The 25,310-nt window shown below is 67.7% G+C and overlaps 1 protein-coding gene across 1 annotated transcript in view; it reads left to right on the top strand.

The window, feature by feature from the left end:
* LOC132321863 (chromodomain-helicase-DNA-binding protein 3-like) overlaps positions 1-25,310 on the top strand; it is a 74,312-nt gene that overhangs the window by 15,901 nt on the left and 33,101 nt on the right. The window contains 21 exon segments of the mRNA XM_059835268.1: positions 1,361-1,474; positions 1,477-1,574; positions 4,401-4,532; positions 6,890-6,989; positions 8,933-9,124; positions 11,573-11,773; positions 13,738-13,851; positions 13,853-13,878; positions 15,651-15,675; positions 15,677-15,709; positions 15,711-15,775; positions 16,590-16,763; positions 18,061-18,103; positions 18,105-18,134; positions 18,136-18,204; positions 20,292-20,423; positions 22,122-22,152; positions 22,155-22,195; positions 22,198-22,240; positions 23,892-24,016; positions 24,769-25,000. Coding sequence (XP_059691251.1) covers positions 1,361-1,474; positions 1,477-1,574; positions 4,401-4,532; positions 6,890-6,989; positions 8,933-9,124; positions 11,573-11,773; positions 13,738-13,851; positions 13,853-13,878; positions 15,651-15,675; positions 15,677-15,709; positions 15,711-15,775; positions 16,590-16,763; positions 18,061-18,103; positions 18,105-18,134; positions 18,136-18,204; positions 20,292-20,423; positions 22,122-22,152; positions 22,155-22,195; positions 22,198-22,240; positions 23,892-24,016; positions 24,769-25,000 — 2,020 coding nt within the window.

Here is a 25,310-nt window from a genome sequence, read left to right on the forward strand (position 1 = left end):
GGGGGGCCCAATACTGGGGGGGGACCCATCTACTCCCCTGGGGGGGGGGCAGTATTGGGAGGGTCCCCATCTCCCCCCCGGGGGGGCCCCAATACTGGGGGGGACCCATCTACTCCTCTGGGGGGGGCCATTATTGGGGGGGGTCCCCATCTACCCCCGGGGGGGCCCCGATATCGGGGTGTCTTGATAGAACCCAGTGTGGGGGGCTCCTAATACTGGGGGGGGACCCCATCTCCCCCCCTGGGGGGGCCCTGATACTGGGGGGGACCCATCTACTCCTCGGGGGGGGGGCCATTATTGGGGGGGTCCCCCATCTACCCCCTGGGGGGGCCCCGATATCGGGGTGTCTTGATAGAACCCAGTGTGGGGGGCTCCTAATACTGGGGGGGACCCATCCACCCCACTGGGGGGGCCCTGATACTGGGGGGGGACCCCATCTACCCCCCTGGGGGGGGCCGATATCGGGGTGCCTTGATATAACCAATTTGGGGGGACCTGATACTGGGGGGGGGGGCATCTACTCCCTTGGGGGGGGGCCCCCGATATCGGGGTGTCTTGGTAGACCCAGCTTAGGGGGACCTGATGCTGGGGGGGCCCCCATCCACCCCCCCGGGGGGGGCCCCGATATCGGGGTGTCTTGATATAACCAACTTGGGGGGACCTGATACTGGGGGAGCCCCACATCTACCCTGCTGGGGGGGGGCAGATATTGGGGGGACCCCCATCTACCCCCCTGGGGGGGCCCCGATATTAGGGTGCATTGATAGACCTATCCCCCAGGGCTGGGGACACCCCGTTTTTTCCCAGCTGGGGGGTCCCCAGGTTTGGGGACACCCCAATATACCCACCTGGGGGGGGCCTGGGGCTGGTGACACCCCAATATACTCAGGTGGGGGGACCAGGGGGGTTCCCCAGGACTGGGGACACCCCGATTTTCCAGCTGGGGGGTCCCCAGGCTTGGGGACACCCCAATATACCAAACCGGGGGGGGCCTGGGGCTGGTGACACCCCAATATACTCAGGTGGGGGGCACCAGGGGGTTCCCCAGGACTGGGGACACCCCAATTTTCCCAGCTGGGGGACCTGGGGGGTTCCCAGGGCTGGGGACACCCCGTTTTTCCCAGCTGGGAGGGGGGTCCCCAGTTTTGGGGACCCCCCCACCATCCCCACTTTGGGGATGCCGTGATGTGCAGCGCTTCCCCCCCCCCCCCCCAAGACACCCCCATCCCCAGGGCGGGGGAGAGGGGCCGCACCCCCATTCCTCACCCCCCTCTTCCAGGAGCCCTTTTGGGGGGTGTGGGGTGGGGTGCTTGCCCCCCAATCTAATTTGGGGGTGCCCCCCCCCGTGTCCCCCCCCCAGCTGGAGATCTTCCACTTGGTGATGTACCGCAACTACCAGCGGAAGAATGACATGGACGAGCCCCCCCCCCTCGACTACGGCTCGGGGGACGACGACCCCAAGAGTGAAAAACGGGGGCAGGGGGGGACCCCCTTTTTGGGGGGATGGAGGAGCGATTCTACCGCTACGGCATCAAACCCGAGTGGATGACGGTGCACCGCATCATCAACCACAGGTGGGGCAGCACCCATGGGTGCTACGTGGAGCTGGGAGGGGGGGACTCCCCACAGCGCCCAACCCCCAAATTGGGAGGGGATGGGTGGCATTGGTACGGGGGCTGCGGGAGCGCCTGGGTGGGGTTTGGGGACACCGCTGGCACCCGTGGGGACACTCTGGGCACCCTTGGGCCCTCTAAGGGCACCCCCAGCACCCATAGGTGCCCCCCGGCGCTGGGGAACTCCCACAGCACCCCCAAATGGGAGGAGCCTGGGTGCCACGGGTGTAGGGGTTTGGGGAGTGCCTGGGTGGGGTTTGGGGACACCGCTGGCACCCGTGGGGACAATCGGGGCACCCTTGGGTCCTCTAAGGGCACCCCCAGCACCCATGGGTGCCCTTCCGTACCCAGGAGGACTCCCAGCACCCATGGGTGCCCCCCAGCACTGGGGAACCCCACAGCCCACCCCCCAAATTGGGAGGGGATGGGTGGCATTGGTACGGGGGCTGCAGGAGCGCCTGGGTGGGGTTTGGGGACACCGCTGGCACCCGTGGGGACACTCTGGGCACCCTCGGGTCCTCTAAGGACACCCCCAGCACCCATGGGTGCCCCCCGTACCCCATTGGGAGCAGTCAGGCACTGTCCCCAGGTGACCCCGTGGCCCTTCAGGGTGTCCCTGTCCCCAGGTGACCCTTTGTCCCCAGGTGACCCTGTGTCCTGTCTGTCTGTCCCTGTCCCCGGGTGACCCCGTGTCCCCACGTGACCCCATGTCCTGTCTGTGTGTCCCTGTCCCCAGGTGACCCCATGCCCCCAGGTGACCCTGTGTCCTGTCTGCCCGTGTCCCCGGGTGACCCCGTGTCCTGTTTATGTGTCCCTGTCCCCAGTAACCCCGTGTCCCCAGGTGACCCCATGTCCAGTCCGTGTGTCCCTGTCCCCAGGTCACCCTGTGTCCCCAGGTGACCCCGTGTTCTATGTGTCCCTGTCCCCAGTAACCCCGTGTCCCCAGGTGACCCCATGTCCTGGCTGTGTCCCTGTCCCAGATGACCCTGTGTTGTGTCCCCAGGTGACCCCATGTCCGGTCCGTGTGTCCCTGTCCCCAGGTCACCCTGTGTCCCCAGGTGACCCCGTGTTCTATGTGTCCCTGTCCCCAGGTGACCCTGTGTCCCCAGGTGACCCCATGTCCTGGCTGTGTCCCTGTCCCCAGGTGACCCTATGTCCCCACATGACCCCGTGTCCTGTGTGTCTCGTGTGTCCCTGTCCCCAGGTGACCCTATGTCCCCACATGACCCCGTGTCCTGTTTGTGTGTCCCTGTCCCTAGGTGACCCTGTGTCCCCAATTGACCCTGTGTCCTGTCCGTGTGTCCCTGTCCCCAGTAACCCTGTGTCCCCAGGTGACCCCATGTCCTGTCTATGTCCCTGTCCCCAGACGATCCTATGTCCCCAGGTGACCCCGTGTCCTATCTGTGTGTCCCTGTCCCCAGGTGACCCTGTGTCCCCAGGTTACCCGTGTCCTGTCCGTGTGTCCCTGTCCCCAGTAACCCTGTGTCCCCAGGTGACCCCGTGTCCTGTCCGTGTGTCCCTGTCCCCGGGTGATCCCGTCTCCCCAGGTGACCCCGTGCCCTGTCCATGTGTCCCTGTCCCCAGTGACCCCGTGTCCCCAGGTGACCCCTGCGCTGGGGTGTCCCCAGTGCCTCCCTGATGGCAGCAGGTGATGCCGGTGACAGCAGGTGACCCCTGGTGGCACTTGGGTGCCTGCCCCGCTGTCACCCACGCCCTGGTGGCACATGGCAACCCCTGCCTGGCCCCATGTTGTCCCTGGCTGTCCCCGTGTCCCTTGGGGTTCCCGATGTCCCCATGGATGCCTGCTGCTGTCACCTGTGGGTGCCTGGCATCCCCGTGGGTGCCCGTGGTCCCCATAGGTGCCTGCTGTCACCCAGGAGGCTCAGTGTCCCCGAGCGTGCCTGGTGTCCCCATGGCTGCCTGCTGTCACCTGTGGTGCCCTGTGTCCCTGGGTGCCCGGTGTCCCCATGGGTGCCAGCTGTCACCCGTGGTGTCCCGTGGGTGCCTGGTGTCCCATATTACTCATGTCCCCCTGGGTGCTCAGTGTCCCCACGATGCCCGTTGTCCCTGTGGTGGCCGTTGTCCCCTGGGTGCCTGTTGTCCCCACAGTGCTCATTGTCCCCATGGGTGCCCGGTGTCCCCATGGTGCCTGGTGTCCCTTGGGTGCCTGTTGCTTCCCGGGTGCCCGGTGTCCCCACAATGCCTGGTGTCCCTTGGGTGCCTGTTGCTTCCCGGGTGCCCGGTGTCCCCACAATGCCTGGTGTCCCTTGGGTGCCTGTTGCTTCCCAGGTGCCCGGTGTCCCCACAATGCCTGGTGTCCCCACAGTGGCCATTGTCCCCTGGGTGCCCGGTGTCCCCACAGTGGCCATTGTTCCTTGGGTGCCCAACCACTCCTGGGGTGCCCACTGCCCCCCTGGGTGCTGGTTGCCCCCCCATGCCTGGTGTCCTCCAGGTGCCCGTTGCCACCCTTGTGCCCGGTGTCCCCTGGGTGCCTGTTGCCCCCCTGGGTGCCGGTTGACCCCCCCGTGCCCGTTGTCCCCCCTGGGTGCCCGTTGTCCCCCTGGGTGCCCGTTGCCCTCCCCATGCCCGGTGTCCCTTGGGTGCCGGTTGTCCCCCCTGTGCCCAATGTCCCCCGGCTGCCCGCTGCCCGCCTGGGTGCCCATTGCCCTCCCCATGCCCGGTGTCCCTTGGGTGCCCGTTGCCCCCCTGGGTGCTGGTTTTCCCCCCCACCGCCATGCCCGGTGTCCCCCGGGTGCCCGGTGCGGTGCGTGACGGCGTGCCACGCAGCGTGGACCGGAAGGGGCAGTACCACTACCTGGTGAAGTGGCGGGACCTGCCCTAACGACCAGGCCACCTGGGAGGAGACGAGATGCCCATCCCTGACTACGACCTCCACAAGTTGGCCTACTGGAAGCACCGGTGAGGGATGTGGGGACACGGGGGGGACACGGGGACAGAGGTGGGGACACAGGGACATGCCTACTGGAAGCACTGGTGAGGGATGTGGGGACATGGGGACATGGGGGGACATGGGGACATGCCTACTGGAAGCACCGGTGAGGGACGTGGGGACACGGGGACATGCCTACTGGAAGCACTGGTGAGGGACATGGGGACACGGGGGGGACACGGGGACACAGGGGGAGACACGGGGACATGCCTTCTGGAAGCACCGGTGAAGGACACGGGGACATGGGAGGGACATGGGGGGGACACGGGGACATGGGGGGACATGGGGACATGCCTACTGGAAGCACCGGTGAGGGATGTGGGGACACAGGGGGGACATGGGGACACAGGGGGGGACACGGGGACATGCCTACTGGAAGCACCGGTGAGGGATGTGGGGACACGGGGGGGACATGGGGGGACACGGGGACATGGGGGGACACGGGGACATGCCTACTGGAAGCACTGGTGAGGGACGTGGGGACATGGGGGGGACACGGGGGGGACATGGGGACACAGGTGGGGACACAGGGACATGCCTACTGGAAGCACTGGTGAGGGATGTGGGGACATGGGGGGACATGGGGACATGCCTACTGGAAGCACCGGTGAGGGACACGGGGACACGGGGGGGACACGGGGACACAGGTGGGGACACGGGGACATGCCTACTGGAAGCACCGGTGAGGGATGTGGGGACACGGGGACATGGGGGGACATGGGGACATGCCTACTGGAAGCACCGGTGAAGGACACGGGGACATGGGAGGGACATGGGGGGGACACGGGGACATGGGGGGACACGGGGACATGCCTACTGGAAGCACCGGTGAGGGACGTGGGGACACGGGGACATGGGGACATGCCTACTGGAAGCACCGGTGAAGGACATGGGGACATGGGGGGGACACGGGGACACAGGTGGGGACACAGGGACATGCCTCCTGGAAGCACCGGTGAGGGACGTGGGGACGCGGGGGGGACATGGGGACACAGGGGGGGACACAGGGACATGCCTACTGGAAGCACTGGTGAGGGACGCGGGGACATGGGGAGGACGCGGGGACATGCCTACTGGAAGCACTGGTGAGGGATGTGGGGGGACATGGGGACATAGGGGGGATGTGAGGGGACATGGGGACGTGGGGGGACATGGGGACGTGGGGGGACACGGGGACATGCCTACTGGAAGCACCAGTGAGGGATGTGGGGGGACATGGGGACATAGGGGGGACGTGAGGGGACATGGGGACGTGAGGGGACATGGGGACGTGGGGGGACATGGGGACACGCCTACTGGAAGCACTGGTGAGGTTGGGGACATGGGGACACAGGGTCACAGGGACACAGGACACAGGACATGCCTACCGGCCATGTACCCCCATGTCCCCATGAGTCCCCCAATGTCCTCATGCTGCTGTGTGTCCCTGTGTTGTCCCCATGTCCTCATGTCTGTGTCTGTCCCCTCCGTGTCCCTGTGTCCCCCCTGATGTCTCTGTGTCCCCTGCCATGTCCCCATCCCTCCTGGTGTCCCTGTGTCCCTTGTCTCCCACTGTGTCACCTCATGTCTGTGTCCCTCCCCGTCTCCTTGTCCCCCCCGGTGTCCCCCCCTCCATGTCCTTCCGTGTCCCCCACTGTCCCTCCGTGTCCCTGTGTCCCCCCCCCATGTCCCCATCCCTCCTGGTGTCCCTGTGCCCCCCGTCTCCCACTGTGTCCCCTCATGTCTGTGTCCCTCCCCGTCTCCTTGTCCCCCCCGGTGTCCCCCCCCCATGTCCTTCTGTGTCCCCCACTGTCCCTCCGTGTCCCTTTGTCCCCCCCCCCATGTCCCCATCCCCCCCGGCGTCCCTGTGCCCCCCGTCTCCCACTGTGTCCCCTCATGACCTCATGTCTGTGTCCCTCCCCGTCTCCTTGTCCCCCCCCCATGTCCTTCCGTGTCCCCCGCTGTCCCTCCGTGTCCCTGTGTCCCCCCCCATGTCCCCATCCCTCCTGGTGTCCCTGTGCCCCCCGTCTCCCACTGTGTCACCTCATGTCTGTGTCCCTCCCCGTCTCCTTGTCCCCCCCGGTGTCCCCCCCCCATGTCCTTCCGTGTCCCCCGCTGTCCCTCCGTGTCCCTGTGTCCCCCCCCATGTCCCCATCCCTCCCGGCATCCCTGTGCCCCCCATCTCCCACTGTGTCCCCCCATGTCCTCATGTCTTTCTGTGTCCCCGTCCCCCCCGGTGTCCCCATGCCCCCTGTCTCCTGCTGTGTCCCCCCGTCCCCCCATATCCCTGTGTCCCCCCGGTGTCCTGTCCCCTCTTGGTGTCCCCATGTCCCCCCCGTGTCCCCAGGGAGGTGTTCATGGGGGAGGACCCGGCCCAGCCCCGGCGCTACAAGAAGAAGAAGAAGGAGACGCCGGGGGAGGGACCCCCCGACTCCCCCACCAACGACGTGAGTGCCCCGACCCCTGGGTGTCCCCCCCACCCCTGGGTCCCCCCCCATGCACCCCTGGGTCCCCCCTGCACCCCTGGGTCCCCCCTATGGACCCTTGGGTCCCCTGGACGCCTGGGTCCCCTCCCCGGACACCTGGGTCCCCCCAGATGCCTGTGTCCCCCCCCACCCTTGGGTCCCCCCCACCCTTGGGTCCCCCCCCATGGACCCGTGGGTCCTCCAGATGTCTGGGTCCCCCCAAAAATCTGGGTCCCCCCCCTACCCCTGGGTGTCCCCCATGGACCCTTGTGTCCCCCAGATGCCTGGATCCCCCTAGAAGCCTGGGTGCCCCCCAAAACTGGGTCCCCATGGACCCCTGGGTGTCCCCCCCCCAGATGTCTGGGTCCCCCCAGAAACGTGGGTCCCCCACTACTCCTGGGTGTCCCCTATGGACCCTTCTCTCCCCCAAATACCTGGGTGCCCCCCCAAAACTGTGCCCCCCCCCAACTCCTGGGTGCCCCCCCATGGACCCTTGTGTCCCCCGGCTGCCTGGGTCCCCCTAGAAGCTGGGGTGCCCCCCAAAACTGGGTCATCCCCCCCACCCCTAGGTGCCCCCCATGGACCCTTGGGTGTCCCCCCCCCACCCCTGCGTCCCCCCACCCCTGGATGCCTGGGTCCCCTCCGGACACCCGGGTCGCCCGGCACCTCAGTGGCATCAGTGACCCCCTGGGGTGCACGGGGGGGGTCCAGACACCCCGACACCCACTTCTCATGGCATCAGTGACCCCCTGGGGTGCACGGGGGGGTCCAGACACCCCGACACCCACTTCTCATGACATCAGTGACCATGACCCCCTGGGGTGCACGGGGGGGTCCATCCACCCCGACACCCACTTCTCATGGCGTCAGTGACCCCCTGGGGTGCACGGGGGGGTGCAGCCACCCCGACACCCACTTCTCATGGCGTCAGTGACCCCCTGGGGTGCACGGGGGGGGGTGCAGCCACCCCGACACCCACTTCTCATGGCGTCAGTGACCCCCCTGGGGTGCACGGGGGGGTCCAGACACCCCGACAACCCACTTCTCATGGCGTCAGTGACCCCCTGGGGTGCACGGGGGGGTCCATCCACCCCGACACCCACTTCTCATGGCATCAGTGACCCCCTGGGGTGCACGGGGGGGTGCAGCCACCCCGACACCCACTTCTCATGGCGTCAGTGACCCCCTGGGGTGCACGGGGGGGTCCATCCACCCCGACACCCACTTCTCATGGCATCAGTGACCCCCTGGGGTGCACGGGGGGGTGCAGCCACCCCGACACCCACTTCTCATGGCGTCAGTGACCCCCTGGGGTGCACTGGGGGGGTCCAGACACCCACTTCTCATGGCGTCAGTGACCCCCTGGGGTGCACGGGGGGGTCCAGACACCCCGACACCCACTTCTCATGGCGTCAGTGACCCCCTGGGGTGCATGGGGGGGGGTCCATCCACCCCGACACCCACTTCTCATGCCGTCAGTGACCCCCTGGGGTGCACGGGGGGGGTCCAGACACCCCGACACCCACTTCTCATGGCGTCAGTGACCCCCTGGGGTGCACGGGGGGGTCCAGACACCCACTTCTCATGGCGTCAGTGACCCCCTGGGGTGCACGGGGGGGTCCAGACACCCACTTCTCATGGCGTCAGTGACCCCCTGGGGTGCACGGGGGGGGGTCCAGACACCCTGACACCCACTTCTCATGGCATCAGTGACCCCCTGGGTGCACTGGGGGGGTCCAGACACCCACTTCTCATGGCGTCAGTGACCCCCTGGGGTGCACGGGGGGGTCCAGTACACCCACTTCTCATGGCGTCAGTGACCCCCTGGGGTGCACGGGGGGGTGGGTTTGACCACCCAGATGCCTGGGTCCCCCCCACCCACTGACACCCTCTTCCCCCTCCCCTGCCCCGGCTTCTCCCGGCAGCCGACGGTGAAGTACGAGACGCAGCCGCGGTTCATCACGGCGACGGGCGGCACCCTGCACCTCTACCAGCTGGAGGGGCTGAACTGGCTGCGCTTCTCCTGGGCGCAGAGCACCGACACCATCCTGGCCGACGAGATGGGGCTGGGCAAGACCATCCTGACCATCGTCTTCCTCTACTCCCTCTACAAGGAGGTAAGGTCGCTCTCTCGCCTGGCCCCTGGCGTCACCCACATGGCCCCTGGCGTCACCCACCTGGCGCTGGTGTCACCCACCTGGCGCTGGTGCCGCTCGCTTGGCCCCTGGTGTCACCCTCCTGGCCCTGGTGCCTTCACCTTGACCCCTGTGTCACCCACATGGCCCCTGGTGTCACCCACATGGCACTGGTGCCGCTCGCTTGGCCCCTGGTGTCACCCTTCTGGCCCTGGTGTCACCTACCTGGCCCTGGTGTCACCCACATGGCCCCTGGTGTCACCTGCCTGGCCCCTGGTGTCACCCTCCTGGCCCTGGTGCCTCCACCTTGACCCCCATGTCACCTGCCTGGCCCCTGGTGTCACCTGCCTGGCCCCTGGTGTCACCCTCCTGGCCCTGGTGTTACCTACCTGGCCCCTGGTGTCACCCCTCCTGGCCCTGGTGCCTCCACCTTGACCCCTGTGTCACCCACCTGGTCCCTGGTGTCACCCACCTGGCGCTGGTGCCGCTCGCTTGGCCCCTGGTGTCACCTGCCTGGCCCTGGTGTCACCCTCCTGGCCTCTGGTGCCTCCACTTTGACCCCCATGTCACCTGCCTGGCCCCTGGTGTCACCTGCCTGGCCCTGGTGTCACTCTCCTGGCCTCTGGTGCCTCCACCTTGACCCCCATGTCACCCTGCCTGGCCCCTGGTGTCACCTGCCTGGCCCCTGGTGTCACCCTCCTGGCCCTGGTGCCTCCACCTGGACCCCCATGTCACCTGCCTGGCCCCTGGTGTCACCTACCTGGCCCTGGTGTCACCCACATGGCCCCTGGTGTCACCTACCTGGCCCTGGTGCCTTCACCTTGACCCCTGTGTCACCCACATGGCCCCTGGCGTCACCCACATGGCGCTGGTGTCACCCACCTGGCACTGGTGCCGCTCGCTTGGCCCCTGGTGTCACCCTCCTGGCCCTGGTGTCACCCTCCTGGCCCTGGTGCCTCCAACTTGACCCCCATGTCACCCGCCTGGCCCCTGGTGTCACCCGCCTGGCCCTGGTGTCACCTACCTGGCCTTGGTGCCTCCACATTGATCCCTGGTGCCAACCACCTGGTCCTGGTGTCACCTACCTGGCCCTGGTGTCACCCGCCTGGCCCCCGTGTTGCCCATCTGGCCCCTGGTGTCACCTGCCTGGGTCCTGGAGTCTCCTCCCCGTGTCACTGACCTGGCCCCTGGTGTCACCTTCCTGATCCTGGTGTCACCTGCTTGGCCCCTGGTGTCACCCACCTGGCCCCAGTGTCACCCACCTGGTCCTGGTATCTTCCACCTGGTCCTGGTGTCACGCGCCATGGCCCACACTGTCCCCATGTACCCCACTGTCCCCAAGGCCCCCTCCCACTCTGTGTGGCCCACTGTCCCCAAGGCCTCGTCCCACGACTGTCCCCATGTGCCCCACTGTCCCCAAGGCCCCCTCCCACTCTGTGTGGCCCACTGTCCCAAGGCCCCATCCCACTCTGTCCCCGTGTGCCCCACTGTCCCCAAGGCCCCCTCCCACTCTGTGTGACCCACTGTCCCCAAGGCCTCGTCCCACGCTGTCCCCGTGTGCCCCACTGTCCCCAAGGCCCCCTCCCACGCTGTCCCCATGTGCCCCACTGTCCCCAAGGCCCCCTCCCACTCTGTGTGGCCCACTGTCCCCAAGGCCTCGTCCCACGCTGTCCCCATGTGCCCCACTGTCCCCACTGTCCCCAAGGCCCCCTCCCACTCTGTCCCCATGTGCCCCACTGTCCCAAGGCCCCATCCCACACCGTCCCCATGTGCCCCACTGTCCCCACTGTCCCCAAGGCCCCATCCCACACCATCCCCATGTGCCCCACTGTCCCCACTGTCCCCAAGGCCCCATCCCACACCATCCCCATGTGCCCCACTGTCCCCACTGTCCCCAAGGCCCCATCCCACACCATCCCCGTGTGCCCCACTGTCCCCACTGTCCCCAAGGCCCCCATCCCACACCATCCCCGTGTGCCCCACTGTCCCCAAGGCCCCCTCCCACTCTGTCCCTGTGTGCCCCACTGTCCCCAAGGCCCCCTCCCACACTGTCCCCATGTGCCCCACTGTCCCCAAGGCCCCCCTCTCACCTCTGTGTGCCCCACTGTCCCCAAGGCCCCCTCCCACACCATCCCCATGTGCCCCACTGTCCCCACTGTCCCCAAGGCCCCATCCCACGCTGTCCCCATGTGCCCCACTGTCCCCAAGGCCCCCTCCCACGCTGTCCCCATGTGCCCCACTGTCCCCAAGGCCCCCTCCCACTCTGTGTGCCCCACTGTCCCCAAGGCCCCCTCCCACTCTGTCCCCGTGTGCCCCACATCCCCCAAGGCCCCAGTCCCACGCCACCCCCCCCATCCCCCTGTGTCACACTGTCCCCACGTCCCCCAAGGGCCCCGTCCCCGTGTCCCCGTGTGACGCGCTGTCCCCCAGGGCCACACCAAGGGCCCGTTCCTCGTCAGCGCCCCGCTCTCCACCATCATCAACTGGGAGCGGGAGTTCCAGATGTGGGCCCCCGCCTTCTATGTCGTCACCTACACCGGGGACAAGGACAGCCGGGCCATCATCCGCGAGAACGAGTTCTCCTTCGACGACAACGCCATGAAGGGGGGCAAGAAGGCCTTCAAGATGAAGGTGAGCCGGACACCGGGGTCCCTTTTTTTTGGGGGGGGGGGGCTGCACCCAGACGCTAGTGTCCTCTTTTGGGTGTCAGGGGGCTGCACCCCGACACCTGGGTCTCTTTTAGGGTGTGGGGGGGCTGCACCCCGACACCTGGGTCCTTTTTAGGGTGGCGGGGGGGCTGCACCCATACACCTGGGTCCCTTTTAGGGTGTGGGGGGCTGCGCCTAGCTGCCTGGGTCCCTTTGGGGGTGTGTGTGTGGGGCTGCACCCCCAACACCTGGGTCCCTTTTAGGGTGTGGGGGGGCTGCACCCGTACACCTGGGTCCTTTTTAGGGTGTGGGGGGGCTGCACCCGTACACCTGGGTCTTTTTTAGGGTGTGGGGGGCTGCACCCCAACACCTGGGTCCTTTTTAGGGTGTGGGGGGGCTGCACCCGTACACCTGGGTCCTTTTTAGGGTGTGGGGGGGCTGCACCCGTACACCTGGGTCCTTTTTAGGGTGTGGGGGGGGCTGCACCCCAACACCTGGGTCCTTTTTAGGGTGTCAGGGGGCTGCACCCGTACGCCTGGGTCCTTTTTAGGGTGTGGGGGGGGCTGCACCCCGACACCTGGGTCCCTTTTAGGGTGTCAGGGGGCTGCGCCCAGCTGCCTGGGTCCCTTTTAGGGGTGTGGGGGGGCTGCACCCTGACACCTGGGTCTCTTTTAGGGTGTGGGGGGGCTGCACCCAGACGCTAGTGTCCTTTTTTGGGTGTGGGGGGGGCTGCACCCATACACCTGGGTCCCCTTTAGGGTGTCAGGGGGCTGCGCCCAGCTGCCTGGGTCCCTTTTAGGGTGTGGGGGGGGCTGCACCCTGACACCTGGGTCTCTTTTAGGGTGTGGGGGGGCTGCACCCAGACGCTAGTGTCCTTTTTTGGGTGTGGGGGGGCTGCACCCCGACACCTGGGTCCACCTTTAGGGTGTGGGGGCGCTGCGCCCAGCTGCCAGGGTCCTTTTTAGGGTGTGGGGGGGCTGCACCCTGACACCTGGGTCCCTTTTAGGGTGTCAGGGTGCTGCACCCAGATGCCTGGGTCCTTTTTAGGGTGTGGGGGTGCTGCATCTGTACACCTGGGTCCCTTTTAGGGTGTGGGGGGGCTGCACCCAGATGCCTGGGTCCCCTTTGGGGGTGTCAGGGGGCTGCGCCCTGACACCTGGGTCCCTTTGGGGTTGGGGGGGGTGTACCTGGACACACCTGGGTCCCCTCATTGGGGTGCTGGGGGTGACCCGGGCGGGGGGGTCACCAGATCTCGGGGGGGTTGGGGTGCCAGGGGGTGACCTGGACGCCTGGGTCCTCAGGGGGTTGGGGTGCTGGGGGTGACCTGGACAGTGGGGTCCTGGGGGGGTGTCGGGGTGCAGCGGTGGCCTGACATGGGAGTGTGGGGCGGGTCAGGGTGCCGGGGGGGTTGGGGGTACCCCAGATGTGACAGTCTCTGGGATTGGGGTGCAGAGGGGCGACCGCATACTGGGGTCACCGGAGGGGTTTGGGTGCCAGGGGTTTGGGGTGCCCCAATGCCACGGTCTCGGGGGAGATCAGGGTGCGCAGGAGTGGGGGTGCAGGGGTTCAGGGTGCCCCAACCTCCGGAGTCCTGCGGGAAATTAGGGTGGCAGAGGGTGGGGGTGCAAGGGGTGCGGGTGCGCCGGCCGCTGGGGTCCCAGGGGGGAACGGGGTGCTGGCGTAGCCAGATGCTGGGGTCCCAGGTGGTCAGGGTGCCCCAGATGCCGCGGTCCTGGGGGAAATTGGGGTGCTGGGGTGGCCAGATGCCAGGATCCCAGGAGGGATCGGGGTGCTGCGGCGGCCAGATGCGGAGGGATCGGGGGTGCCCTGTCCGCCAGAATCCCGGGCGGAATCGGGGGTGGCGGGTGGTGGTGATGCAGGGTGTCGGGGTTCCCCGACCCTCCCGGGGTCCCCGGGAGGACCCATGGGTGCTGACGACCGCGACAGCGGGAGGCGCAGGTGAAGTTCCACGTGCTGCTGACGTCCTACGAGCTGATCACCATCGACCAGGCGGCGCTGGGCTCCATCCGCTGGGCCTGCCTCGTGGTGGACGAGGCCCACCCGCCTCAAGAACAACCAGTCCAAGGTGCCCGGATGCCGGGGTCCCTGGGGTGGGGGGCACCCGGAGGGTCTGGGATCGTTGGGAAGGGTGCCCCGACGCCGGGGGTCCCTGGGGTGGGGGGCACCCGGAGGGTCTGGGATCGTTGGGAAGGGTGCCCCAACGCCGGGGTCCCTGGGGGTGGGGGGGCACCCGGAGGGTCTGGGATCGTTGGGAAGGGTGCCCGGACGCCGGGGTCCCTGGGGTGGGGGGCACCCGGAGGGTCTGGGATCGTTGGGAAGGGTGCCCCGACGCGGGATCCCTGGGGTGGGGGCACCCGGAGGGTTTGGGATCGTTGGAAGGGTGCCCGGATGCCTGAATCCCTGGGGAGGGAGCACCCGGAGGTCCAGGGTCATCGGGAAGGGGGCACCCAGAGGGTCTGGGATCGTTGGGAAGGGTGCCCCGACACCGGGATCCCTGGGGTGGGGGGCACCCGGAGGGTTTGGGATCGTTGGGAAGGGTGCCCGGATGCCTGAATCCCTGGGGGAGGGAGCACCCGGAGGTCCAGGGTCATCGGGAAGGGGGCACCCGGAGGGTCTGGGATCGTTGGAAGGGTGCCCCGACGCCGGGATCCCTGGGGTGGGGGGCACCCGGAGGGTTTGGGATCGTTGGGAAGGGTGCCCGGATGCCTGAATCCCTGGGGAGGGAGCACCCGGAGGTCCAGGGTCATCGGGAAGGGGGCACCCGGAGGGTCTGGGATCGTTGGGAAGGGTGCCCGGATGCCTGGGGTCCCTGGGGAGGGGGCACCCAGATGCCTGGGGTCATTGGGAAGGGTGCCCGGATGCCTGGGTCCCTGGGGAGGGAGCACCTGGAGGTCCAGGGTCATCGGGAAGGGGGCACCCGGAGGGTTTGGGATCGTTGGGAAGGGTGCCCCGACGCCTGGGTCCGTGGGGAAGGGGCACCCAGACGTCTGGGGTCATTGGGAAGGGGGCACCCGGAGGGTTTGGGATCATTGGGAAGGGTGTTTGGATGCCTGGGTCCCTGGGGAGGGGGCACCCAGAGGTCTGGGGTCATTGGAAGGGGGCACCACAGAGATCTGGGATCATTGGGAAGGGTGCCCGGATGCCTGGGTCCTTGGGGAGGGGGCACCCGGAGGCCTGGGGTTATTGGGAAGGGTGCCCAAACACCTTGGGTCCCCAGGGTGGGGGGCACCCAGGGGCCTGGGGTCATTGGGAAGGGGGCACCCAGAGATCTGGGATCATTGGGAAGGGTGCCTGGATGCCTGAGTTCCTGGGGAGAGGGCACCCAGATCCCTGGGGTCCCTGGGGAGGGGGGCACCCAGAGGTCTGGGATCATTGGGAAGGGTGCCCCGATGCTGGGGTCCTGGGGAGGGGGCACCCAGATGCCTGGGGTCATTGGGAAGGGTAGCACCAGGATGTCTGGGTCCTTGGGGAAGGGACCAGAGGCCTGGGGTCATTGGGAAGGGTGCCGAAACTCCAGTTGGGTCCCCAGGGTGGGGGGCACCACAGAGGTCTGGGACTCATTGGAAGGGGCCCGGCTACATGGGCTCCTCTACGGGGGGGCGGCACCCCCCCGGATGCCCTGGGATCATTGGGAAGGGTGCCCGGCTACCTGGGTCTCTCGGGGGGGGGGCACCCGGATGCCTGGGTCCCCTGGGGCGTAGGTGCCTGGACACCTCGGTCCCTGGGTGCTGTTTGGGGGGGGGTGTCTTCCCCGGACACCGGCGCCCATGGGTGCCATGGGTGGGATCGGGGGGGGGGTCTCTCCCGGACGCCGGGGTCCGCGGGTGACGCCCCCCCAGTTTTTTTCGGGTGCTGAACGGGTACAAAGATCGAGCACAAGCTGCTGCTGACGGGGACCCCCGCTGCAGAACAACCTGGAGGAGCTCTTCCACCTCCTCAACTTCCTCACCCCCGAACGCTTCAAGTACGTCCCCCGATGTCCCCTCCTGTCCCCTGGTGTACCCTCCTGTCCCCTCCCCTGTCCCGGGCTCCCCCTGGTCCCCCCCCCCTCCTGTCCCCCCCCTGCATTCCCCTGCATCCACCCGCATCTCTCCCTCGCTGGTGTGTCCCTGCTGCTCCTGCGTCCCCCCTTCCTGTCCCCACCATGTCCCCCAGTGTCCCCCAGTGTCCCCTCCCCTCCTCCAAGGTCCCTTCCATCCCCTCCCATCCCCCCTGTCCCCCCTGTGTCCCCCTGCATCCCTCCGTCCCTCGTGTGTCCCTGCGTCCCCGCTGGTGTCCCTGTGTCCCCTGGTGTCCCCTCCCTGTCCCCCCTCATGTCCCCCCGTGTCCCCTGGTGTCCTCTCCCCCAGGGTCCCCCCCCATCCATCCCCATGTCTCCGTGTCTCTGTGCCCCACCACGTCATGGCTGTCCCCGCATCCCCCCCATGTCCACGGCCGTCCCCATGTCCCCCTGCTCCTTCACCCCACCACGTCACGGCTGTCCCCGTGTCCCCCCATGTCACGGCCGTCCCCATGTCCCCCTGGCCCTCACCCCACCATGTCACGGCTGTCCCCGCATCCCCCCATGTCACGGCCGTCCCCATGTCCCCCTGCTCCTTCACCCCACCACGTCACGGCTGTCCCCGTGTCCCCCCATGTCACGGCCGTTCCCCATGTCCCCCTCCCCCTTCACCCCACCACGTCACAGCAGTCCCTATCTTTCCCTACATCATGGCCACCTACGTCCCTGTCCCCATGTCCCTTCGCCACCCCCATGTCACATTGTCCCCCTCTCCCAGCAACCTGGAGGGCTTCCTGGAGGAGTTTGCCGACATCTCCAAGGAGGACCAGATCAAGAAGCTCCACGACCTGCTGGGTCCCCACATGCTGCGGCGCCTGAAGGCCGACGTCTTCAAGAACATGCCGGCCAAGACGGAGCTCATCGTCCGCGTCGAGCTCAGCCCCATGCAGAAGTACGCTGGACACCTGGGTCCCCCCGGGATCGAGGAGTGGGGAGGCACCCAGATGCCTGGGTTCCCAGGGACGGGGGTGCCCCCGGATGCCTGGATCTACGGGAGACAGGCGCACCCGGGCACTGGGATCCGTGGGAGTCGGTGGAGCTCGTTGCGTGGAGCTCAGCCCCATGCAGACGTACGCCGGGGTCCCCTGGGTGCTTGGGTCCCCTGGACGCCTGGGTCCCCCGGGATCGAGGGGTGGGGAGGCACCCGGACGCCTGGGTCCCCAGGGACAGGGTGCACCCAGATGCCTGGATCCATGGGAGACGGGTGCACCCAGGCACTGGGATCAGCGGGAGTTGGTGGAGCTCATTGCATGGAGCTCAGCCCCATGCAGACGTACGCTGGGGTCCTCCCCTGGGTGCTTGGGTCCCCCGGGATTGAGGGGGTGAGGAGGCACCCAGATGCCTGGGTTCCCAGGGACGGGGTGCACCCGGATGCCTGGATCTACGGGAGACAGGCGCACCCGGGGCACTGGGATCTGTGGGAATTGGTGTTGGTGGAGCTCGTTGCGTGGAGCTCGGCCCCATGGAGGTGTACACCGAGGTCCCCTGGGTGCTTGGGTCCCCTTGACGCCTGGGTCCCCCGGGATCGAGGGGTGGGGAGGCACCCGGACGCCTGGGTCCCCAGGGACAGGGTGCCCCCGGATGCCTGGATCCATGGGAGACGGGTGCACCCGGGCACTGGGATCCGCGGGAGTTGGTGGAGCTCGTTGCGTGGAGCTCAGCCCCATGCAGACGTATGCCGGGGTCCTCCCCCGGGTGCTTGGGTCCCCCGGATCAAGGGGGTGGGGAGGCACCCCGGATGCCTGGTTCCCCAGGGACAGGGTGCCCCCGGATGCCTGGATCCACAGTAGATGGGTGCACCCAGGCAGTGGGATCCACGGGAGTCGGTGGAGCTCGTTGCATGGAGCTCAGCCCCATGCAGACGTACGCTGGGGTCCTCCCCTGGGTGCTTGGGGTCCCCCCGGACACCTGGGTCCCCCCGGGATCGAGGGGTGTGGGGAGGCACCCGGACGCCTGGGGTCCCCAGGGACAGGGTGCACCCGGATGCCTGGATCCATGGGAGACGGGTGCACCCGTGGCACTGGGATCCGCGGGAGTTGGTGGAGCTCGTTGCGTGGAGCTCAGCCCCATGCAGACGTATGCTGGGGTCCTCCCCTGGGTGCTTGGGTCCCCCCGGACGCCTGGATCCCCCGGGATCGAGGGGGTGGGGAGGCACCCGGACGCCTGGGTCCCACCGACCCTCCCCGTAGGAAGTACTACAAGTACATCCTGACGCGCAACTTCGAGGCGTTGAAACTCGCGGGGCGGCGGGAACCAGGTGTCCGCTGCTCAACATCATGATGGACCTGAAGAAGTGCTGCAACCATCCCTACCTCTTCCCCGTCGCCGCCATGGTGGGTGGGGGACGCGGGGACAGCGGGGGGGGGACAGGGGGACAGGGGGGTGGAGGGACATGTGGGGGGACATGGGGATATGGAGGGATGTGGGGGATAGAGGGATGTGGGGTGGAGGGACGTGGGGATGTGGGGGGATAGAGGGGCGTGGGGTGGAGGGACGTGGAGGGGGACGTGGGGACATGGAGGGTGGAGGGATGTGGAGGGGGACATGGGGGGATAGAGGAACATGGGGTGGAGGGACGTGGAGGGGACATGGGATAGAGGGATGTGGGGGTGGAGGGATGTCAGGGGACATGGAGGGTGGAGGGACGTGGAGGGGACATGAGGACATGGGGGGATAGAGGGAGGTGGGGTGGAGGGACGTGGAGGGGACATGGGGACATGGGGTGGACGAGGGGGGACATGGGGGGATAGAGGGACATGGGGTGGAGGGATGTGGAGGGGACATGGGGGGATAGAGGGACGTGGGGTGGAGGAATGTGGAGGGGACATGGGGGATAGAGGGACGTGGGGTGGAGGAATGTGGAGGGGACATGGGGGATAGAGGGACGTGGGGTGGAGGGACGTGGAGGGGACGTGGGACATGGGGGGATAGAGGGACGTGGGGTGGAGGGACGCGGAAGGGACGTGGGACATGGGGGGATAGAGGGATGTGGGGTGGAGGGATGTGGAGGGGACGTGGGGACATGGGGGGATAGAGGGATGTGGGGTGGAGGGGACATGGGGGATAGAGAGACGTGGGGTGGGAGGAACATGGAGGGGACATGGAGGATAGAGGGACGTGGGGTGGAGGGACGTGGAGGGGGACATGGGGACATGGGGGGGATAGAGGGACGGGTGGAGAGATGGGGAGAGGACATGGGGGGATAGAGGGATGTGGGGTGGAGGGACGCAGAGGGGACGTGGGACATGGGGGGATAGAGGGATGTGGGGTGGAGGGACTTGGGGTCATAGTGGGACAAGGGGACATGGATATGAGGACTTGGGACAAGGGACGTGGTTGTGGGAGGAACGTGGAGGGGACAGGAGGACATGGTGGGGACGTGGAGAGGTTGGAGAGATGTGGAGGGGTAGAGGGACGTGGGGTGGAGGGACACGGGGGGGACATGAGGGACATGGGACAGAGGGACATGGGGACACAGGGTGGAGGGACATGGTGGGGACAGAGCGGCATCGGGGACAGAGGGATATGGGACATGGGGACACACAGGAGAGGGATGTGGGGACAGAGGAACAAAAGGGGACAGGGACATGGGGACACAGGGGTGGAGGGACATGGGGGACAGAGGGACATAGGGACATGGGGACACAAGGGGGAGGGCTGTGGTGGGGACAGAGGGGCAAGGGGGGGACAGGGACGTGGGGACACAAGGTGGAGGGACATGGGGACACAAGGTGGAGGGACGTGGGGGGACAGAGGGACATGGGGACACAAGGTGGAGGGACATGGGGGGGACAGAGGGACATGGGGGACAGAGGGACATGGGGACAAATGGTGGAGTGAAAAGGGGACACAAGGTGGAGGGACATGGGGGGGACAGAGGGACATGGGGGGACAGAGGGGACATGGGGAACATGGTGGAGGGACATGGGGACACAAGGTGGAGGGACATGGGGGGACAGAGGGACATGGGGGGGACAGAGGGACATGGGGACACAAGGTGGAGGGACATGGGGGGGACAGAGGGACATGGGGGACAGAGGGACATGGGGGACACAAGGTGGAGGGACATGGGGGGACAGAGGGACATGGGGACACAAGGTGGAGGGACATGGGGGGGGACAGAGGAACATGGGGACACAAGGTGGAGGGACATGGGGGGGACAGAGGGACATGGGGACACAAGGTGGAGGGACATGGGGGGGACAGAGGGACATTGGGGACACAAGGTGGAGGGGACATGGGGGACAGAGGGACGTGGGACACAGCGGGGACCCGGGCTGGAGGCCCATGGAGGGGACACAGAGGGGACAGAGGGAGGTGGGCCTGGGGGGGGGGGGGCAGAGCGGGACAGGGGGTGGAGGCTGGGGGCCATCAGGGGACACGGGGGGGGAGGTGGCGAAGGTGACGTCCCCGTCCCCAGGAGTCCCCGAAGCTGCCGAGCGGCGCCTACGAGGGGGGGGCCCTGATCAAGGCCTCGGGGAAGCTGCTGCTGCTGCAGAAGATGCTGCGGAAGCTCAAGGAGCAAAACCACCGGGTGCTCATCTTCTCCCAGGTGGGGGGGCCGGGACCCCCAGGGACCCACTCCCTGCCCCAGGGCACCTACACCTCTCCCCATCCCCCCCACCGAGTCACTGGGTGCTCATCTTCTCCCAGGTGGGGGGGGCCGGGACCCCCCAGGGACCCACCCCAGCACCCACAGCCCCCCCCAGCCCCCCCACCCCTGCCCCAGGGCAACCTACACCCTCCCCATCCCCCCCCGAGTCACTGGGGTGCTCATCTTCTCCCAGGTGGGGGGGCCGGGACCCCCAGGGACCCCCACCAGGGGACCCCCCCCAGCAACCACAGATCCCCCCAGCCCCCCCACACCCCTGCCCCAGGGCACCTACACCCTCCCCATCCCCCCCAGAGTCACTGGGTGTGTTCATCTTCTCCCAGGTGGGGGGGCCGGGACCCCCAGGGACCCCCCACCAGGGACCCCCCCCAGCACCCACAGATCCCCCCAGCCCCCCCACCACCCTGCCCCAGGGCACCTACACCCTCCCCATCCCCCCCCGAGTCACTGGGTGCTCATCTTCTCCCAGGTGGGGGGACGGGACCCCCAGGGACCCCCCCAGCACCCACAGCCCCCCCCCCAGTGTGTACCCCCCCACACCCCAGGGCCCCTACAGCCTCCCCAGAGCCACTGGGTGCTCATCTTCTCCCAGGTGGGGGGGGGCAGCCCCAGTCCCCCATGGGTACTCCCAGTCTAACCAGTATTGGGTGCCCCCAGCCCCCCTGGGTGCTCCCAGTCCCGACCAGCACCCATCCCAGGCACCCCAGGTCCTCCCAGTCTGACCAGTACTGGGTGCCCCCAGCCCCCCTGGGTGCTCCCAGTCTGACCAGCACCCAATCCCAGCCACACCCAGGTCCTCCCAGTCTGACCAGTAGTGGGTGCCCCCAGCCCCCCCTGGGTGCTCCCAGTCTGACCAGTACTGGGTGCCCCCAGCCCTCTGTGGGTGCTTCCAGTCTAACCAGCACCCATCCCAGCCACCCCAGGTCCTCCCAGTCTGACCAGTAGTGGGTGCCCCCAGCCCCCCCTGGGTGCTCCCAGTCTGACCAGCACCCATCCCAGCCACCCCAGGTCCTCCCAGTCTGACCAGTACTGGGTGCCCCCAGCCCCCCTGGGTGCTCCCAGTCTGACCAGCACCCATCCCAGCCACCCCAGGTCCTCCCAGTCTGACCAGTACTGGGTGCCCCCAGCCCCCCCTGGGTGCTCCCAGTCTGACCAATCACCTGTCCCAGCACCCCTGGGTGCTCCCAGTCTGACCAGCACCCATCCCAGCCACCCCAGGTCCTCCCAGTCTGACCAGCAGCACATCCCAGCCACTCCAGGTCCTCCCAGTCTGACCAGTACTGGGTGCCCCCAGCCCCCCTGGGTGCTCCCAGTCTGACCGGTACTGGGTTGTTCCAGTCCTCTGTGGGTGCTTCCAGTCTAACCAGTATCGGGTGCCCGCAGCACCCTTGGGTGCTCCCCAGTCTGACCAGCACCCAACCTAGCCCTCCAGGTCTTCCCAGTCTGACCAGTACCAGGTGCCCCCAACCCCGCTGGGTGCTCCCAGTCTGACCAGTGCCAGGTGCCTTCCACACCCCCCAGGTCCTCCCAGTCTGACCAGTACTGCCTACCCCCAGCCCCCCATGGCTGCTCCCAGTCTAACCAGTATCGGGTGCCCCCAGCACCCTTGGGTGCTCCCAGTCTAACCAGTGCCCGCAGATGACGAAGATGCTGGACCTGCTGGAGGATTTCTGGACTATGAGGGCTACAAGTACGAGCGCATCGACGGGGGGCAATCACGGGGGCCCTGCGCCAGGAGGCCATCGACCGCTTCAACGGTAGGACCCCGGCGGTCCGGGGGGCACCCAGGGCGGTCGGGGGGGGACCCAGGTGTCCGGGGAGGGGACCCGGTGTCCAGGGGGACTCGGGGCGGTCCGGGACACCCAGGAGTTTAGGGGGCACCCAAGTGTCTGGGGGGCACCCAGGTGTCCGGGGGGACCCAAGCGTCCAGGGGGGGACCCAGGAGTTAAGGGGGCACCCAGGTGTCTCGGGAGGGACTCGGGCATCTGGGGCACCCAGGTGTTTTGGGGGGACACCCAGGTGTCCAGGGAGGGACCCAGATGTCAAGGGGGTGACCCAAGGGTTCAGGGGGCACCCAGGTGTTTGGGGGGGACACCCAGGTGTCCAGGGAGGGACCCAAGGGTTCAGGGGGCACCCAGGTGTTTGGGGGGGACACCCAGGTGTCCAGGGAGGGACCCAGATGTCAAGGGGGGGACCCAAGAGTTCAGGGGGCACCCAGGTGTTTGGGGGGGGACACCCAGGTGTCCAGGGAGGGACCCAAGGGTTCAGGGGGCACCCAGGTGTTTGGGGGGGACACCCAGGTGTCCAGGGAGGGACCCAAGAGTTCAGGGGGCACCCAGGTGTTTGGGGGGGGACACCCAGGTGTCCAGGGAGGGACCCAGATGTCAAGGGGGGGGGACCCAAGAGTTCAGGGGGCACCCAGGTGCTTGGGGGGGACACCCAGGTGTCCAGGGAGGGACCCAGATGTCAAGGGGGGACCCAAGGGTTCAGGGGGCACCCAGGTGTTTGGGGGGGACACCCAGGTGTCCAGGGAGGGACCCAAGGGTTCAGGGGGCACCCAGGTGTTTGGGGGGGACACCCAGGTGTCCAGGGAGGGACCCAAGGGTTCAGGGGGCACCCAGGTGTTTTGGGGGGGACACCCAGGTGTCCAGGGAGGGACCCAGATGTCAAGGGGGTGACCCAAGGGTTCAGGGGGCACCCAGGTGTTTGGGGGGGACACCCAGGTGTCCAGGGAGGGACCCAGATGTCAAGGGGGGACCCAAGAGTTCAGGGGGCACCCAGGTGTTTTGGGGGGACACCCAGGTGTCCAGGGAGGGACCCAAGGGTTCAGGGGGCACCCAGGTGTTTTGGGGGGGACACCCAGGTGTCCAGGGAGGGACCCAAGGGTTCAGGGGGCACCCAGGTGTTTTGGGGGGGGCACCCAGGTGTCCAGGGTGGCACCTACATGTCCAGGAAGGGACCTAGATGTCCAGGGGGACCCAGGAGTTCAGGGGGCACCCAGGTGTTTTGGGGGGACACCCAGGTGTCCAGGGAGGGACCCAGATGTCTGGGGCACCCAGGAATTCAGGGGGGGCACCCAGTTGTCTGCGGGGGGGGGGACCCAGGCATCCGGGCCCTGCACCCCTCCCCAGGCAGGATGGGGGACACCCCCCCCACCCCAGGGTGCTTTTTTTTTTTGGGGGGGGGGGGCAATTTCCTGGGGTGCAGCAGCACTGGGCGGGGGGGTTTGGGGGGTCTGGGTTGGGGGGGGCCACCCTCCCATGCATCGCCGGGGGGGTTTGGGGGGGTCCCAGGTTTGGGGGGGCTGGCCCCCCTGCTGACACCGCGGGGGGGCATCACCGGGGGGTTTGGGGGGTCCCGGGTTTGGGGGGGGCCGGCCCCCCCCCCCGCTGACGCCGGGGGGGGCAGCGCCGGGGGCGCAGCAGTTCTGCTTCCTGCTGTCGACGCGGGCCGGGGGCCTCGGCATCAACCTGGCCACCGCCGACACCGTCGTCATCTTCGACTCCGACTGGAACCCCCACAACGACATCCAGGTCCGTCACCCGCCCGGCGTCACCCATCCCGGCACCCTGTCACCCATCCCAGCACCCTGGCACCCACCCGGCACCCTGTCACCTGTCCGGTGTCACCCACCCCAGCACCCTGTCACCCACCTGGCATCACCCACCCCAGCACTGTCACCCACCTGATGTCACCCACCCTACACCATGTCACCCACCCCAGCACCCTGTCAGCCGCTCGGCATCACCCACTTGGCACTCTGTCACTCGCCTGGCACCCTGTCACACACCCAGTGTCACCCACCTGGTGTCACCCACCCAGCACCCTGTCCCAAACACCTCCCCCCATTTCTCCCGCCCTGTCCCTGTGTCCCCCACTGTGTCCCTGTCCCCCACTGCCACCACGGCCCCCACCACTGCATCCCTGCTCCGGCGTGTCCCCTGCCACCCTGTCCCCGCTCTGATGGGTCCCCCACCCTGCGGTCCCCGCCACCCTCTCCCCAACACGCTGTCCCCGCTCTGATGGGCCCCCCACCCTGTCCCCTGCCACCCTGTCCCCGCTCTGACGGGTCCCCCACCCTGTCCCCCACCAACGTGCCCCTGCTCTGACATGTCCCCCATGGCCTTGGCCCTGCTCTGACGGGTCCCCCACCACCTCTCCCACCGCCGTGCCCCTGCTCTGATCTTCCCCTCACCGTGTCCCCCACCACAGTGTCCCTCCTGACGTCCCCCCACCCTGTCCCCCATCTCCACGTCCCTTCTCTGACCCCTCCCTGTCCCCGCAGGCCTTCAGCCGGGCGCACCGCATCGGCCAGGCCAACAAGGTGATGATCTACCGGTTTGTCACGCGCGCGTCGGTGGAGGAACGCATCACGCAGGTGGCCAAGCGCAAGATGATGCTGACGCACTTGGTGGTGCGCCCGGGGCTGGGCTCCAAGGCCGGCTCCATGTCCAAGCAGGAGCTTGATGACATCCTCAAGTTCGGCACTGAGGAGCTCTTCAAGGACGAGAACGAGGGTCAGCACCCAACGGGGTTGGGGATGGGGTGGGACAGGGTGTGTCGGGCTTTGGGGGGGGATGTGGGAGGCCGTGGTGGGACGTTGGAGGCTATGGTGGGACGTCGGAGGCCGTGGTGGGACGTCGGAGGCTATGGTGGGGTGTGATGAGATGTGGGAGGCCGTGGTAGGACGTGGGAGCCCATGGTGGGCTGTGACTGCGATTGCAAAGCCGTGATGGGATGTGCGAGGTCATGATGTGGTCATGATGGGTCACGCGAAGCCGTGACGGGATGTGCGACGTCGCGATGGGTCACGCAAAGCCGTGACGG

The sequence above is a fragment of the Gavia stellata genome, unplaced genomic scaffold, assembly GCF_030936135.1.
Source record: "Gavia stellata isolate bGavSte3 unplaced genomic scaffold, bGavSte3.hap2 HAP2_SCAFFOLD_205, whole genome shotgun sequence".
Classification (NCBI taxonomy): Eukaryota; Metazoa; Chordata; class Aves; order Gaviiformes; family Gaviidae; genus Gavia; species Gavia stellata.